This window comes from Trichechus manatus, unplaced genomic scaffold, assembly GCF_000243295.1.
Source record: "Trichechus manatus latirostris isolate Lorelei unplaced genomic scaffold, TriManLat1.0 scaffold00094, whole genome shotgun sequence".
NCBI classification, from domain to species: Eukaryota; Metazoa; Chordata; class Mammalia; order Sirenia; family Trichechidae; genus Trichechus; species Trichechus manatus.
Genome location: NW_004444030.1, coordinates 4,074,101 through 4,091,961, shown reverse-complemented (window position 1 = coordinate 4,091,961; position 17,861 = coordinate 4,074,101). Strand labels below are relative to the sequence as shown.

The following is a 17,861-nucleotide window of genomic DNA, read 5'->3' as shown; positions in this document are numbered from 1 at the left end:
ATTCTGACTCATAGTGACCCCCTGTGACAGAGTAGAACTGCCCCATAGGGTTTTCTTGACGGTAATCTTTGTGGAAGCAGATCGCCAGGTGTTTCGACAGTGGAGCCCCTGGGTTGCTTTGAACCGCCCACCTTTCAGTTAGCAGCCAAGTGCTTAACTGTTGTGCCACTAGGGCTAAGTACACATATATAAACCACATGTGTAGGAAATAGATACACAGAGATACATTTTGGAAGGGAATAAGGAACACTGTAAATGGTTTAATTTCTTTTTCCTTTACTTTCTTTAGTATAAAAAGTTACATAGTACCTATCACCATGGTTTTAAAGTATTAAAATAAAAATTTCTGAAGGACAAGATGGTTAAGAGCAACGTGAGTTTTGGATAGGCACGGAGAAGACATGTTGAGAAAGATTCATGCAGCTGGTATGAGGAAGGGAGGGACTTTCTACAGAACTGTGGTCCTCAGTGCATACTGAAAGGCTCACTACCATTTGGGAGGATTTTCTCTAGCTCAGAAGAACGATCACAGCACAAGGACTCTTGAGAGGTAACTTTGACTCTCTTTAGTTCCTGAGGTCTTCATGTGGGCATGCCTGTTCAGCTTCCAGACTGGATAGATGAGGGGAGCAAAGGTGAAGGCTTAGTTCTCTGAGATGTATTTACCTAGAAATATTTCAGTGATGCACAATGTTTACAATTTTTCTTTTAGATTCTGTGGAATTACAAATATCAAGATCAAAAAATCTACCTAATCAAAAAAACCCAACGTCCTTTCCTCCTCGGCTGAGCTTTGGATCATCGTTTGCTTCCCTGTTCTCATTCAGAAAATCCAGAAAGGAGCCTTTAAAGCTTCCAACACTGGGACAGAAAGGGTGAGCTCAATCATATCATGTGACAGCTCATTAGTTATCTGATATCAGAGGCAAGCAGCCTGTTTTGTGTTGAGAATGTTTAATATTCTTAGAATTTAATTTCTGATAGGAACAAAAGAATCAGAACTTAGCTTGCATAGTGACAAAGTCCTTATGAAATTGTGAAACTTAGCTGAAACCCAACTTCTAAACAACTGCAGAGGTCCCAGGTGGTGCACTTGGTGAACAGAGGGTTAAATGTTGGGAAATAGTTATTAACAGTTTCTTTGCCGCACCAAGAGCCTGGTCTATGCCCTGGCTGTGGAGATGTATTTAAATGAAAACTCCTCCCTCTCTGGGGAATTGGGAGGGAGAGGTTTGTATCCGTGGTTAGAAGGAGAAATGAAGAGTAAATATGAAATGAACGAAGAGAGTAGAGAAGAATCAAATTCTGAAACAGAGAGAAAAAATGTATTACTGTCACCAGAAACATTGAGGGCAGCTGTTCCAAAGTGGTTGACCAGAATTTAAACCTAAGGCGAGAGGGGAAGTTTTAGAGCAGTGGAGGCATTGCTCCAGATGGTTCCCAGTTTAGAACTGTATACATCAGTTCGTCTTGACTCATTATGTTATTGAATTGTTTTGTGAAAAACAAGCAAGGCTATGCTTACGTGCAATTGAGCTAACCACTAAATATTTTCAGCAGCTCTTCCTGGTTGAAAAGCTTCCCCACCCTCTTAAGGTGTTGGCTTGGCACGTGATGTGTTCCGTGTGCCGTCAAACCATTAAAAGTGCGTCGGCGCTAAATAAAAGGTGTTGGAGATCACTGTGGCTAAAAAACAATAGGGAGCGGCTGGTGGGGCATGTGATGAGGCTCTGGGACTTTGAGCAGGGCCCTGTCCTCCCCCCTTGGGTGGATGGAAGGGTTTTTTACTTCCACCTTTCACCTGAGGCTGTTTTTGTCTTTGATGAAATAATGAAGAGCTGAAAGAAAAAAAAAATGTAGATTTATGGGATTGTTCCTAACAGAGTCACTTGCAAGGAGATACTCTTCAAATAGGTGAGTTGTTTTTCTCTGTAAAAATATTCGAAACACTACTAATTCTTTCATCTGTGACATTTAAAATTGAGTATTTCCTTCAGGTGGAAAGAAAGATTCGTAATGTGTGGTATAGCTGGAACTTGAGATGTAATTTGTGTTTTAGGTGATTTTCATTAAAGCAGAGTTTTATACAGCTGAACAATTTAACAGCCAACTGGGGAAAGTTGAAGAACCTGTTATCTCTATAGGCAACTTATTTCCAAGCTCATATATTAAAAACAAGTTACTGCAAAAGTAGATCTAAGAAGATAAACGATCTATAATCTTCATTCTGGGTGTTTTGTGGTTTGGTTATAGATCAAATTGAAAAAATTAAAACTCTTAGAAAACTCTAGTTTAGCAACTGTTCTTCTGATAAACCAAAATGACTCATAGTTTTCTCTTAACCAGATGAACTGAAGCATGTAACACAGCATGTGGAAAGGAAACAAATTTCACCATTTACGTATATGTGTGTGTGTGTGTGCCTTTATCTTTAGCATTTTCAGAATTTGCCCTGTGATTAATACATTTCATTTTCAAAAAAGAAATGAGGATATATAATATTTATGTTAACATTATATTAGCATTAATAAATATTAATTCTGCTGGTACAGAATATAATGAAGGCACTACTCTTAGGAAGTTTCAGAGGCTAAAAATGTAGAAATACGTTCTTTTTATTTTTAAATATGAATGTGACCTAAAATTTAGATATAAATCCTGAATGAGTATGCACATGGAGTGCAGGAGAGTTGTTTTTAAGGGTAGTGTTCTACTATGGGAGCCCTGGTGGCACAGTAGTTAAGAGTTCGGCTGCTAACCAAAAGGCTGGCAGTTCAAATCCACCAGCCACTCCTTGGAAACTGTATGGGGCAGTTCTACCCTGTCCTATAGGGTCACTATTGAGTAGGAATCGACTTGGTGGTGATGGATTTTTGATAGTTCTACTATGGCAGGTAATATAAATTGTGTATCATATATTATGAGGGGCCTTCTAATCTTAGAACCTTCTTTCACAGTTCCCATCTTTCACTTCAGACCTTCAAAATACAACATGTAATTCAGGAGTCCCTCCTTACCTATGAGCGCACCAGGAGGAACTGACAAAGGGCCAGGGGGAAACCCAGTCATCCTGTGCAAAGCTGCAGTCAGGTTTCTACTTGCTGAAGCAGTCAAAGGCTTGACTTTGTCACACATGGCGCTCTGGAGAACAAGTGTCAGCAAAGCAATTTAGAGGATCTTTTACAAATCTGAGAAAAAGAACCAACCTCTATAAGCAAAAAGCAGCCCAAGGTCTAGGGCAGAGTGAAAGTCCAGCGGAACTAGTTCAGAAGGCTGTATGAGTAACATGCACAGTGTTAAATTTAAAATTGCCCCTCTTCTTGATGATTAGCACGGTGTTTGCCATCTAGTGAGTACTCTGTGTGCATTTGGGATTAGAGAATGACAACTGCTATCTTGGAGTGAGGGTAGGCATGCCCACCCCTGTCTCTTCAGGAATATTTTCTTCCCATGCAATGCAAGGAGCCTCACTGGATCCACCTAGCTGCTCTTCAGACATGCCCAAATGCGCCTGATCCATAGGGCGTACACAGTTTAGACAGTTCAGCTGCAACCTCAGTTACATAAGCAACTTTGGTAAGAGATGGGGTGAGAGAGGTTGGCAGAGTTCAGAACATGGGCACCTTATATGTAATTAATGCTAAGGAACTGTAGGCAGTGGGAAGCCATTAGTCACTCTTCGGGTTAATAACATTATTTTCCTTATTATATATACATAACAGAAAAAAAATCACCCATAATCCCCTGACGTAGACAAGTCCTAACATTTTGGTGTATTTGTGTGTGTGGTGTGTGTGTGTGTGTGTGTGTGCGCTTGTGCGCTTGTGCATAGGTATATATTTTTTCTATTGATGGTTTCTAAACAGACCAGTGACATGATCAGATTTCCATTTTAAAAAGATTAGTTCAGTGATTCTCAACTATGGGCAGTTTTCCTCCCAAGGGACATTTGGCAATATCTGAAGACATTTTATTTTTTCACTACTAGAGAGGGAGTACTAATGGCATCTACTGGGTAGAGGCCAGGGATGCTGCTAAGCATACCACAATGCATAGGACAGACTATCCCAAAAAAGAATTATCCAGCCCAAATGTACATAGTGCTGAGGCTGAGAAACTTTGCTCTAGCTGTACCACAAAGAATAGTTTTTTTATTTTTTATTTTTATTTTACTTGTGAAAGTTTACAATTCAAGTTAGTCTCTCATACAAAAATTTATGCATACATTCTTATGTGACCCTAATTGCTCTCCCTATACTGTGACAGCACACTCCTCCTTTCCACGCCTGATTTGCCATGTCCATTCAACCAGCTGCTGACCCTCTCTGCCTTCTCATCTCACCTCCGGACAGAAGCTGCCCATTTAGTCTCATGTATCTACATGAGCTAAGAAGCACACTCTTCATGAGTATCATTTTATGTCCCATAGTCCGGTCCAGTGTTTGTCTGAAGAGTTGGCCTTGGGAATTGTTTTAGTTCTGGGTTGACAGAGACTCCAGGGGCCATGTTTTCTGGGGTTCTTCCAGTCTCAGTCAGACCATTAAGTCTGGTCTTTTTAGTAGAACTTGAGTTCTGCACCCTACTTTTCTCCTGCTCCATCAGGGACTCTTTGTTGTGTTCCCTGTCAGGGTGGTCATTGGTTGTAGCCGGGCACCATGTAGTTCTTCTGGTCTCAGGATGATGCAGTCTCTGGTTTATGTGGCCCTTTCTGTCTCTTGGGCTAATACTTTCCTTGTGTTTGGTGTTCTTCATTCTCTACTCCAGGTGAGTGGGGACCAATTGATGCATCTTAGATGGCCACTCGCTAGCTTTTAAGACCCCAGATGCCACTCACCAAAGTAGGATACAGAACATTTTCTTAATAAATTTTGTTATGCCAGTTGACCTAGATGTCCCCTGAATGCATGGTCCCCAGACCTCCACCCCCTGCTACTCTGTCCCTTGAAGTGTTTGGTTGTATTCAGGAAACTTCTTAGCTTTGGTTTAGTCCGGTTACATTGACTTCCCCTAAAGTGTGTGCTGTCCTTCCCTTCACCTAAGATAATTCTTGTCTACTATCTAGTTAGTGAATAACCGTCTCCCTCCTCCTCACCCTTGTAACCATCAAAGAATGTTTTCTTCTGTGTTTAAACCTTTTCTTGAGTTCTTATAATAGTGGTCTTATACAGTATTTTTCCTTCTGTGACTGACTAAATTCACTCAGCATAATGCCTTCCAGATTCCTCCATGTTATGTTTCATGGATTCATCATTGTTCTTTATTGTTGCATGAATATACCATAATTTTTTTATCCATTCGTCCGTTGTTGGGCACCTAGATTGTTGCCATCTTTTTGCTATCGTGAACAGTGCTGCAGTGAACATGTGTGTGCATATATCTATTCGTGTGACAGCTCTTATTTCTGTAGGGTATATTCCAAGGAGAAGGATTGCTGGATCGTATGGTACTTCTATTTCTAGCTTTTTAAGGAAGCACCAAATCGATTTCCAAAGTGGTTGTACCATTTTACATTCCCATCAACAGTGTATAAGTGTTCCAGTCTCTCCTCAACCTCTCCAACATTTATTGTTTTGTACCACAAAGAATAGATTTGAGGGGGCAAAACTAGAGTGACAGAGAACAGGTAAGGGACTGTTGAGAAAACCAAGGTAGAGGCAGTGAGGAGGGCAAAAATGATTAGATTTGTGCAAGGTTTAGGATGCAGAATCATGAGAGCCTGGTAATTAGATATGGTGAGTGAAGAAGGAGTGGAGTGAACTTTCCATTCTGACTTGAGAAACTAGGTAGATGATGGTAGAGAATATAAGAGGAAGAGCAGGTGTGATGAGGATAAAAATGAATCCATTCATTCATTTATTCAACAAATACTGCTCGAGGAATTCCATTTACAGCCCCGTGCCAGACCTTAAGAATAGAGTGAGACAAAGTAGACATAGTCCTTGGCTTCATGGGTTTTAGTATTGTAAGGACACCTACAAGGAAACAGAGAAAGATAGAGAAGTGCCAAGGTTGGAAAGTCCATATACTATGGGAGCACATTACGAGGGTTATGTGTCCTAGACTAGATCTCCCTGAGAAAATGACATTTATAATGGTTCTTCAAGGATGAGTTAGTTATCAAGGCAAAGAAGTGGTAGGAATGTGTTTCAGGCAAAGATGCAGTATGTGCATAGACTCAGAAGTGAGGCAAATTCATTATGGCAGAAGGGCTATAGAAAGGTGAGATATGAGGCTGAAAATTACGCAGGATTAGCTCAGATGGAGTATTAAAAATAGAAGAATTTGGACTTTAACCTGAGAGCAAATGGGAGTCATTAAAGTACTAAGTAGGGAAGTGGCATGTTCAATTTATACTCATTACTGTGGCTAAAGTGTAGAGAATGAGTTGGATTGGTGCAAAACCTGGAGACAGAGGACAAGTATGGGGCTATAGTAATAAATGCCTTAATTAGGATAGAGACAGGGAGATGTAGAGATATGGATGGATTTGAGAAAGGTTTCTGAGTTTGAATCAACAGAATGTGTTGAATAGGAAAGAGTTGGGATGGAATGGGAACGTAGGATTAACTTTTGGACAGGTGGGGTATGAATTGTCTATAGACTTCCAGGTGGAGCTCTTCTGTGGCTAGTGATAAAAGTGTGATCCATCAACACTTGGGGAAAATCACCCAGAGTTCTAGTTAGAAAAGAAAATTCTTGAGCCCTACTCTACTCTATTGAATCAGAAATTCTGAATGGTATCTGCAAAAGTATGGAGACATGAGAGAATATTTTATGGAGGTGTAATTAATTCGGTAAGTCTAGAATACAGGTATGTATGAAGGGGTGGACTGTGGAAAGATAAAGCTTGAATGGTGAAAGATTGGTTGGGGGCTCACACGTTAAAAGAAGAGCCTTGTGTCATGTTAAGATTTTAGATAATACCTTATAAGATTTTAAGAGGGGATTCATAAGATCAAATTTGCCTTTTAGACAAATCTTTCTGTTGGTGATGTGAAGGGTGGAGAGGACACCAGGAGAAAAACTGTGAAAGTTTGATATAAATAAAACGGAAAGAGTGGAGATGGGGAAGTGGGGATATGTGGCAGAGACATTTAAGAAATGGCATCAATAGGATTTGTGAGTGAATGAATGAAGAAGATGAGGTACAAAGAGAGAGGAATGACTTCCAGGTTTCTTGATGAAGCTTAGTGAAGACATGATGAGTTTGTGATATCTGAATGAAGGTGTAAGCTCATCAGTTGAGTGGAGAAGCCTGAAACTCAGGAAGGGAAATCTAATCTAAAGTTAAGAATTTGGGAGCCATCAGTATATAAGTAGCAGTTAAAGATGTAGAAATTAATAAAATATTCAAGGGAAAGTGTGTAAGTTGAAAGGAGAAGCAGTAGACCCCTGGGGAGCATCATGGGAAGGAAGAAAATGGGAACTTAGGGAGGGAAAGAAGAGACATGGCAAACATACAGAGTTTCCGAACATAGATTCACTCTTAAAATTTCTGCAGGGAAGTGAGACAGGTCACTTCTACTCACATTGATTAACAAAGTAAGTGACATGGCCAAGTTTGACATCAATGGGTTATAAACTAAACCTTGAGAAATGTAGCTTCTAAGAAACTAAACTTCTAAGAAACTCTGTGACTAATGCAAACATCTCAAACTTCAACCAAAACCTCATATCTTCCCAACTCACTTGGTGAAGTGCTCCCACTGTAATAGTTTGACAACCCCATTGGGACCACCAAGCCCCTCCTTTTTTTTCTCTCTCTCTCTACCTCTGCAGTGTTCACTTCTTTCTCGATACCATTTACAGCCTTTCATCTATCGTTATAATCACACTCTTGAAAATACCTTGAACTCACCTGAATAAACCTGACATTTTCTTGTACCATGACTGCATCTAAGCAAGCAGATGAGAGTTGCTGGAAAAACTACACAACTAGGAAGGCTGGTGTTACTAATTAATTCATATCACCAATGTCAAAAAGGCAATTAGAAATACCTGGCAACCTCACTACATTTTTTTCATTCTCTGAAATAACTATTTTATGTCTTTTCTACTCTCAAACTTTCTATTCATACTTTTCAGGTCACTCTCAACAGATACTTTTATCCCATGTAATGACTCAATTTCTTCTGTGATATAAGAGGCAAGGTCACCTTTAAAGCGAAAGGACACTCAAGAGTGGTAAACTTTAACTAGAAATGGGAAAAGAATTTTCAATGGTATTAAGACCCTCCCCTAAAAAATTATACTAGATTCAGTCACCAGGACAATATAACTTTATTCTAAAAGGTTTCAGCTCCCCAGTTGTAGAAACAAAGAAGGCAAACGGGTTGACCCTAAGTTGGGGATCAAGAAAGCAAAGGAGCTGAGGGAGATAAGAATGCTGGAATGTGTGTTAGACTGATGGGGTATGGTTGTCTAATTTAGACAGAACAGGAAATCTCCTTAGGGCGGAGCTGATGAATGGGAAAAGTGGAGGGAGAAGTCACGGTGCATGTTCTCTGTTGGCCATCCAGATCCTCTCTCCACCCTTCCCCACCTTGCTCTGTTGATCTTCTGTGGGTAACATCTACAGTCTCCCTTGGCATCTGGCTTTCTGTTTGGTCTGACCAATGGGAGAACCAGCTGGAGAATGCATGTAGGAGAAGAGTGCATTCCAGGTATTTATTTCCAGGCTCCCTCCTTAGGAAGGGAGGGAGGTTGGCCAACTTCCTCTACTGAAGACCACAGCACCTGTGTAGTGGCTCTTTCCTAAGGCTACAGCTCTCTCTTCACATTCTAGTACCTCTTCTTTCCCCTTATTCCTTCTGGCTTAGGGGTTTTAAAGCCCTTTTCTGCTCCTACGAACCCTAGAGTACTTCTCCATCCTTCCATCAAACTTAACCCTTCAGTAAAACTGCTCAGTTATTCCATTTGAATGTGCCGCTCATTTCCTGCTTGTATGCTGAAGGGCAGTCTTGATGAAGTCAAAGAACAATTACAGTTGGAGTAATGGAATGAAAGATTGTAGTCAGAGAATGGGCTATTAGTGCTTCAGATCTTAAAATGGAGCAGTGTGAGTGGTGCTCAGGCCCAAGGTGTGGATACAGGGAAGAGTTGCTGAGTCGAGGAGGTTAAAGAACCCCAGGGAGTTGGATTGTTCCTTCCATGAGCTCCAGCACCCACTTTATTGAAAATGCTCTTTCTAAGCCATCCTTGTATCCTTTGAAATCATCAGGTCTGGAAGACATTTACCAGCACAGCTTTCATGGTGCCACTGTCCCTTTTATTCATTCCACAAGGGGAAGGTGTTCACATCAGAAACATAAACTAATTTTTAGGAGAACCTGGGAATGGGTACAGGGACTCTGGACCTCCAAGTCAGCTGAGTCCTATACCCTCCTACTGAAATCCACAGTAGCACACATGGCCATGCACACCCTCAGGTGAGTGTGCATCCTTACACTTGCTGCACAGCTTCACATTTGGTGACACTATGTCCCAATTGTGCTCCAAAAAACCAAAACTAAACCCATTGCCATCGAGTCGATTCTGGCTCATAGTGAGCCTATAGGACAGAGTAGAACCGCCCTATAGGGTTTCCAAAGAGTGACTAGTGAATTTGAACTGCTGACCTTTTGGTTACCAGCCATAGCTCTTAACCACTGCGCCACCAGGGCCCCAATTATGCTCCAGGTATCCTCTAAAGTTGCATCTTCCACCCACCTGCCACTCTTGGAAGCTGATTCCTGCCCCTGCTGCCCTCATTCCAAATCTGACAGGGGCTTAATGAGCTGGTGAGAGTGTTGGGCCGCAGCTTAACAACAGGCTCTGGAAAGAATCTTCACGAAGGGCATGTTTTCTTAGCTCCAGGAAAATTGAATTACTTGCCAATTACCAACCTCCCTTGCTGTCTCCATCTCCAAGCTTTTTGCTCATGCTGTTCTTTGGCCTCGCATACCAGTTCAGCTGCCAGCTTCTCCTTATCACCTTCCATCCTCAGGAAGTACTTACCAGCCTTTTTCCTTAAACCAGTTGCTGTCAACCCCGACTCATGGCATCTCAAGTTCTACTCTGTGTCAGAGTAGTACTGTGTTCCATATGGTTTTCAATGGTTGATTTTTTGGAAGTAGATCACTAGGCCTCTCTTCCAAGGCGTAGCTGGGTGGACTTGGGTTGCCACCCTTTTGGTTAACAATTGAGTGCGTTAACAGTTTGTACCACCCAGGAACTCTGCATTTTTGTTACATGTCTTTATAGTCTTTATCACATCTTAGCTTATATTTGAGGAGTCCCTGGGTAGTGCATAGAGTTAATGTGCTCAGCCTCTAACCAAAAGGTTGGAAGTTTATGTCTACTCAGAGGCATCTTGGAATACTGCCTTGGTGATCTACTTCCAAAAAATCAGCCACTGGAAACCCTGTGGATCACAGTTATAGTCTGATATACATGGAGTCACCATGAGTTGGAGTCGACTCAACAGCAGCAATAGGGCCCCATCTCAGTCATATTTGTTTTCTCCAAAGCGCTCAGAATGGTACCTCGCATATATGAGAAATGCAGGCTCAATAAAGGTGAACAGAAAGGAAGAATAAAAATAAAAGCAGCATTTAACTTCTAGATATTAGAAGAGCTTGTATTTCAGAGTAATATAAAAAAATCTCTGATATTAATTTCAATTTCTGTTTAAAATGTGAGCTAAACTATAAAATACCTAGGGTTATTTTAAAAATATTAAATTGTTTGGCCTCTCAGGTCTTATGCTCACCTTTTGTGAGCTATGAAACAGCTATGAGTTTCAATGAAGGACAACGGCGCCTTGCCGCTTTTGACGGATCTGACCTAGAGTCCCAGTTAGTTTAACTCTTGATTCCCTTGACAGTTATCTTAGTGGAAGAATGGACCTGATTTCACACAGAGCTCTGGGTCATTATGGTCTATTAACTTCTGCTATAATTCAAGCAGAGCTCTTCTTGGCATAGGATTATAGATTTAAAGATCAAAATCTATCTCAATCTTGGACCTATGTCTTGTTTTTCACCTTTTCACTGAATCTGAGAGAAGCAACATGAATATTAAAAGCAGAATTGTTCACCTCCAAGATGGTTTCAAAATCAGTAAGGCAGCTTTATAAAATTAAACACATCAAAGCCATTTTGAAAAGTTTGGTTTTTTAAGAATTCCCTTGTGAGTTATTGAGTCTCTTCCTGACTTAACCTCTCTTTAAAATCAAAATACACAGGAACAGAAATTCTATTTTTCATTTGGAAGAAGAGTCAGTGTGCCACACTGGTTAAGAAGGAGGGTTCTGGATTCAGGCAGTCTGTGGGCAACTTCTGGCTTAACCTCTATTCTAACTTCTTTGCACCTCCATCTTCTCATCTGTAAAATGGGAGTGGTAATAGCACCCATCTCACAGGGTTATGTGAGTACTTAAATGAGTAACATGCACAGAGACATAAGAATAGTGCCTGACTCATAGTAAACACTTAACAACTGTAACGATTTTTTGTTATACCTTCCCCTCACTTATCGACTGTCTCGTTATCCAACATTTGGCATTTACGACAATAGTGAAAATTCTACTATCCGACTATTTTGTGCATTAACATGACCAGTGGTACATATAGCACCCACCTGCATTTTCCACCTCTTGGGGTTATTGGGAAGCTGCTGTCCCACTGATGGTACAGACTTGTATAAGTGTTTGAAAAGGAAGAAACGGACACTCGATTTTTCGCATAATGCCAATTTTGCACAATAACCTGGTCTTTGGAATCTAATCATGTTGATAAGTGAGGAGAAGGTGTATTATGTTTTTCTGCTGTAAATTTTTCTTGCCTACCTGAGTGACAAAGATGTAAAACATTGCTTCTGATTTTTTTTTCAACAATGCACTAACCAAAAAATGTCTTCCTACAGAGCATTAAAAATATGTCATTTCAACATATCAAGATATAATAGCAAAGGTGCTGTTGATCTTCCTTCTGGTAAAACTTAGGCTGTTCTTCAAAGAAATTATTTCAAATTCTTTCCACAGATGTGGTGGCCTTGCAGGACCTCCTGTGTCTGTGAGGGGAACTGCTGGGGTAAGTAACCAGAGAACTAAAAGTTTTAAAGGGCTACTTGGCAATGGAATTCAAAATTTATGTAATCCCAAGCTGGCTACCTATTTAAATAGGATTCCCCTTGGCTCAGTTTTAAATTTACTTTACAAGCTTAGGCTTCGCCTAGGGAGTCCAAACTTTCCCAGTTGTGGTTGGTTTCCATTTGGATCTGGTACTGAAATGCTCAAACAGGAGGCTCTGCCAGGAAAGAATGTGCTTCCATTCATGCGATCAGTGGTATCTCTGATATTTTACCATGTGTCACTCACACAGTCCTAAAGGGTTGGGCATAGGAAGAGGTGAGAGGCAGCTGCTGCCACTTTTGCTAGCAAGCGTGGTTCTGGGCTGGCCTTTCTGGATCTGATCATCATTTGTATTCAAAGAAGAAGCCACTGATAGATGAGAAGCATTTGACTGAAAGGACCGAGCCAAAATGACCTTCCACCAAAGGCTTAAATTTAAATTTATCAATGTGTTCATATGCTAGTGACAATGAGAAACTATAAATTTTCTGTTCCTTGCTTTTTCATGATCATAACTCTTGATCTACCTGTGTCTTTCGTGTAACTCCTGTGGTTGGAGATAATAGAAAGGTAGAGAGTTTTGGAAGGGACTTAAGAGTGGAATAGGAAGAAAGAGGAATTTTTCAAGTTATCATGACTTTAGTAACTGATACCTACCTTTCTCTCTTTTACAAAAAGCATTGAGTATCATTCTGGTAAGGAGTGCTTGTAAACAGAGGGTCTTGACTTCACAAACAAAAATGAGCCTCCTTTTTTCTTCAGAGTAATGCTGCTTTTTCCAGATAATAACATTAATCTTTTTCTCTCTCCTACATATGTTTAAGCCCCAACAATGACACTAGCACCAACAACTGCTACACTCTAATTGAGAATTTACTATTATCCAGCCACTTGACATGTATCATTTCTTTTAATCCTGATAGAAAATCTATGAAGTAGGTACTGTCATTACCTCATTTTAAAGATGAAGAAACTGAGGTTAATTCAAAGATCATCTCAAGGTCACACTGGTAAATGGTAGAGCCAGTATTAGAAAACCCAGGTCTCTGTAAGTCCACAGCCAGAAGTCAACAATGCCTACAGCCCTGGAGCCCTGTTTGCATATGGGCCACAGTTGCTCATTGCCTGTACAAAACAGACTTTCCTCTTTAAGTGAGGGTGGATTGAAGTGACATGTTGTCTGCATGCAGCCTTTGCTCTCTAAGTAGGACAGAGCCCTGCTCCTGGATGCTTCTGTTCTCTTTTCCCTGGAGAAGTGCTTGGAGCTAACCATCCTCCACCATCTGAGAGCCATGGAGCCTAAAACAGATGGGGAATGTAAAAAAGAAATGGAACCCCCTAGAAGTTATAAAATGGTAGAGCTAATTGAAGTTCTTGGGAATTGAAAATCTAGTCTGAGGCTTAGTAGATAACTTTCTTTGATGCTCCTGATATGCTGAGTGCGTTTAACCATATCTTTATCCAAAGGATGAGAGCTGAGAAAATGAAAGTGAAACTCAAGCCAGTGATTTTTGCTTCTAGTTGATAGTTAATATAAAAAGGAGAGAGAAAATAATGAAATTACTGTCTAAAACAAGGGTTCAGTGTGACAGGTAGATTTCCATTATTCACAAAAGCCCTGTCCTCTTAGCCTACTAAGAGCTAGAAGTTGGCCATTAATGCCACAGAGATTCTTACCAAGATCTGAAGTAATGAACTTCCCATCACATGACCAGTAGCCTGGCAAGAATGGACAAAGGGGATTCTAGCACTTTATGGGAGGCTGTACATGTTATTGGATGACCTTCCACTCAGGAAAGAAGAAAGCTGCTATTTAAATATTTGCATAAACTTAAAGCAATGGATTTCAGAAGACATAGAATTTTTAGAGCTATAAAGAAACTTAGAGATCATCTATCCAGGATTTCTCAACCTGGGCACTATTGACATTTGGGGCCAGATAATTCTTTGTTGTGGAGGCTAGCCTATACACTGTAGGATGTTTAGCAGTATCCCTGGCCTCTAATTATCAGATGCCAGAAACTCTCCCCAACACAATTGCAGCAATCAGAAATGTCTCCAGACATTGCCAGGTGTCCACAGTTGAGAACCATCTCCTTACTGGTGAGGAATTCAAAGTCAACATAGTTGCCATCTTTGAGAATAGAGGCAAAACAAATGGCTTTGGCCACTTAATTGCTCCTCATCTCTGAACAAATGCTGGCTGGGCTTACAGTTAGACCATACCCCTAGAAGCACAGCTCCAACATGGCGCTTATCATACTGGGCTCATCGTCTGGGCTGGTGTGAGCTCCCTAAAGCAGGGACTGTGTCACCTGTGTGTCCCCACTGCCTGGAATACACTGAGCCCTCAGTGATTGAAAGAAGAAATGAATGAGTGGTTTTAAGCCACAAGGTGGATTGGTGGATGTGATCTTTGTGGGAAAGCAGACACAGAACAAATACGGAAACACCCTGGAAATTTAGTCTGTTGACTTTACCAAGGCCGTTGATAACATCGGTGAGCTTCGGCTCAAACTCCAACAGCTGTTCTGCAGGTTTGGCTGCTCTAGGAAGTTCACAAATATTCTGAGGTTACTCTGTGACAGAAGGTTTGGTTGTCTAGTCATGTCAGAATTGCTGACAGTATTGGTAGAGTGAATTGAAGTTGCATAAGGGGACTCATTTTGTTCAGCCTATTTTATGTACTGTGTTTGAGAATATAACTGAGATCCAGAAAGCCACCATTTCAAGACTCTGGCCTCTAATCCTGTGGGACACCTTTCCAGCTCATTAGGCTGTAAGCATCAGCAGGAGTCCTCCAGGGACATTCTCTAGAACCACAAAACCACAGTTAATAGCTAACAACGAGGACTAATTAAGTTATAGACACCATTCTAAGATGCGTTACATCTATTAATTCATTTAATCCACACAGCAACCTTATAAAGTGAGTGTAATTATTATTTTTATCTAACAGAGAAAGAAACTAAGGCACAGAGGGGTTAAGTAACTTATCCAAAGTCATACAGCGATTAAGGGACAGAACCAGGATTTGAACCAGTGTAGACCTCATGTGCTTAACCACTATGCTATCCTGCCTCTGAGTCCTAATATTGTAAATTTTCGGTGAGTCTTAGTTCTTGTATTAATCCCTACTAGAAATCTCATGTATGTAGTTTTCTTCCGTGTATATTATAAGTCGATTTGTAAATATGTGCAAAGTATCACACCACATGCAGTGGAGGGCTTGGAATGTTTAAAGCAAGGTGCTTCTCTGCAGATAGTTTACTATCTAACTGGAAAAGATATGCACATTAGTAAAATAGGACAAAGCAATATAGTGGAGATAGCAGGACTAGAGTCCAGATCATATGAGTGTCAGTACCCAGTGCCACCATATATCTTCATGTGACTTGAGTAAGGCATTTACCTGAGACTCAGTTTTCTCATTTGTGTATTGGGAATGACAAATCCCTACCCAATTCAAAAATTTGTTGTAAAGATCAAATGAGAGAGTGTATGAAAGAGTATATATTGAAAACTGAATAAATGAGTAATTTTATTCAAATACAAGATATTCAGTACCAAAATAGTGTTCAAAAATGTGTTAGAGAAGCTCAGAAAGAAATATTATTATGGTAAGAGTAGTCTTGGAATTTAATACAATCAATATCAATCAATCTCTTTATCCTCTATGGGTCACGCTAGGTGCTCAGGATACAAAGTAGAATACTTTCTTAGTCATTTTAGAAGTTGGTCCACTTCCAGGGTCAAAAATTAACTTATTTTTGAATTCTTGGTGCCTAGCACAGTACCTAGAACAGAGTGGGAACTGAAATTTGTGGAAGGAAGGAAGGAAGGGAAGGCTAGTGGTAAGGTAGAAATGGAAATAATGTAAACAACTTTCAATATGACATAGTAAGTACAACACCAGAGATGGATAAAAATTCAAAACCACAGTGAGCTCCCACCTCACCCCTACTAAAATGCAATGATTAAAAAAAAAAAAAAAAAGGAACATAACAGGTGTTCGTGAGTATGTAGAGAAATTGGAACCCCCATCCATTCATTGCTGGTGGGAGTGCAAAGGTAGAGCTGCTGTGGAAAACGGTTTGGTGGTCCCTCAAAACGTTGAACATAGAACTACCATATAACCAGCAATCCCAGTTCTAGGTATAGACCCAAAACAAATGAAAGCAGAAACACAAACAGAAATCTGTATAACCAGTGTTCATTGCAGCACTATTCACAGTAGCCAAAAGGTGGAGACAACTGAAATGTCCATCAACAGATGAATGGATAAAGAAAATGTGGTGTATGTCTGCAATATGGAATATTACTCAGCTGTAAAGAGAAATGAAGTCTTGACACATGTAACCACATAGATGAACCTTGAAAACATTCTGCCGAGTCAGTCACAAAAGAACAAATATTGTACAATCCCACCTATATGAAATAAGCAAATGTATAGAAACCAAAGCTTATTAGTGGTAACCAGCAGTGGGCAGGAGGGGAGAAGGGAGAGTCATTGCTTAGGGGACCCTGGGTTTCTGTTAATGGTGGTGAAATAATTTGGAAAAGAATAGTGGTAATGGTTGTATAACATGAATGTAATCAATGTCACTGACTTGTACATGTAAAAAAATATTAAATTAGCAAGTGTTTTGTTATATTTTCACCGCAATTAAAAAAAATACTATAGGAATTAATTCTGCCTGGGAGAGTTGGAGAAGGGCTCACAGAGACAGCATATATAAACTGGACTCTGAAGGACAGTCACTGTTTTCCAGGAGAAGAAAAGGAGAAAGAGCAAAGATCTAACGCAGAGACATGGAGGCCTAGAAGCGCGTGGCATTTTGGAGAAGTGTGTGCAGTGAGCTTGGAACATCTGAAGAGAGTGGGGGAGGAAAGGCTAAAATCAAAAGGATGTTAACAGATTTTATTCCGTAAAGGTCTTTAATGTTATCCTCTATGCCAACTCCACAGCACAGAGCATGTTTTGAGGAGGATTCTGAGTCCGAGACTGAGCCCTGGCTGATGATGCTCAGTATCTGCTTTGGGCCCAGACGCTTTTATCTCTGCTGTAGGTAAAGGGAAACTTCAAATGGAGCTCTAAAACTTGTATTTGGCCTCAGAGGATGCCTACTGCTAGGATATAAACCAAAAAAAAAATCAAACTTGTTGCCATCAAGTCGATTCCAACTCATAGATATAGTATGCAATAAACCAAGAGCTGCAAAACTTGATCAACTGTAGAGTGAGGTGATTCAGCATGGGCTCTGGAATCTGACAGACTAGGATGGAATCTTTTCCCTCCACCACTGTGACCTGAGGCAAATGACCAGACCTTTTGAAGCATCAGTTTTCTCAAGTGCAAAATGGGGATAATAGTAGTAGCAATCCCATAGGGATTGTTAAAATAATGAATTAAAATAACCCGTATAAAGCCCTTAGCACATAGTCTAGAATAATCAATGTTTAGTCACTGCTGCTAATAATAATAATATCTCACATATAACTTAAATAAAGAAGGTGTATAGAGCAATGGTTGCATTCAGTCTTTATGTCTGGTACCTACCATTGACTAACCCGTTGCTGTTGAGTTGATTCCAACTCCTAGTGACCCTATAAGACAGAGTAGAATCTGCCCCATAGGGTTTCTAAGGAGCTGCTGGTAGATTTGAACTACTGACCTTTTGGTTAGCAGCTGTGCTCTCAACCACTGAGCCACCAGGGCTCCACCATTCACTAGCAGTTACTTTTTTAA

General features: G+C 40.4%; 1 protein-coding gene across 2 annotated transcripts in view; it reads left to right on the top strand.

Moving 5' to 3' along the window:
• Positions 1–17,861, top strand: part of EXPH5 (exophilin 5) — an 85,403-nt gene that overhangs the window by 54,316 nt on the left and 13,226 nt on the right. The window contains exons 3-4 of one of the 2 annotated variants that reach the window (XM_004382478.2): positions 713–875; positions 12,023–12,071. In XM_004382478.2, the coding sequence (XP_004382535.1) occupies positions 713–875; positions 12,023–12,071 (212 nt within the window). Of the gene's footprint in view, positions 1–712; positions 876–1,544; positions 1,915–12,022; positions 12,072–17,861 lie in introns of those variants that run through there. The other variant, XM_023736961.1, reaches the window with a different exon arrangement.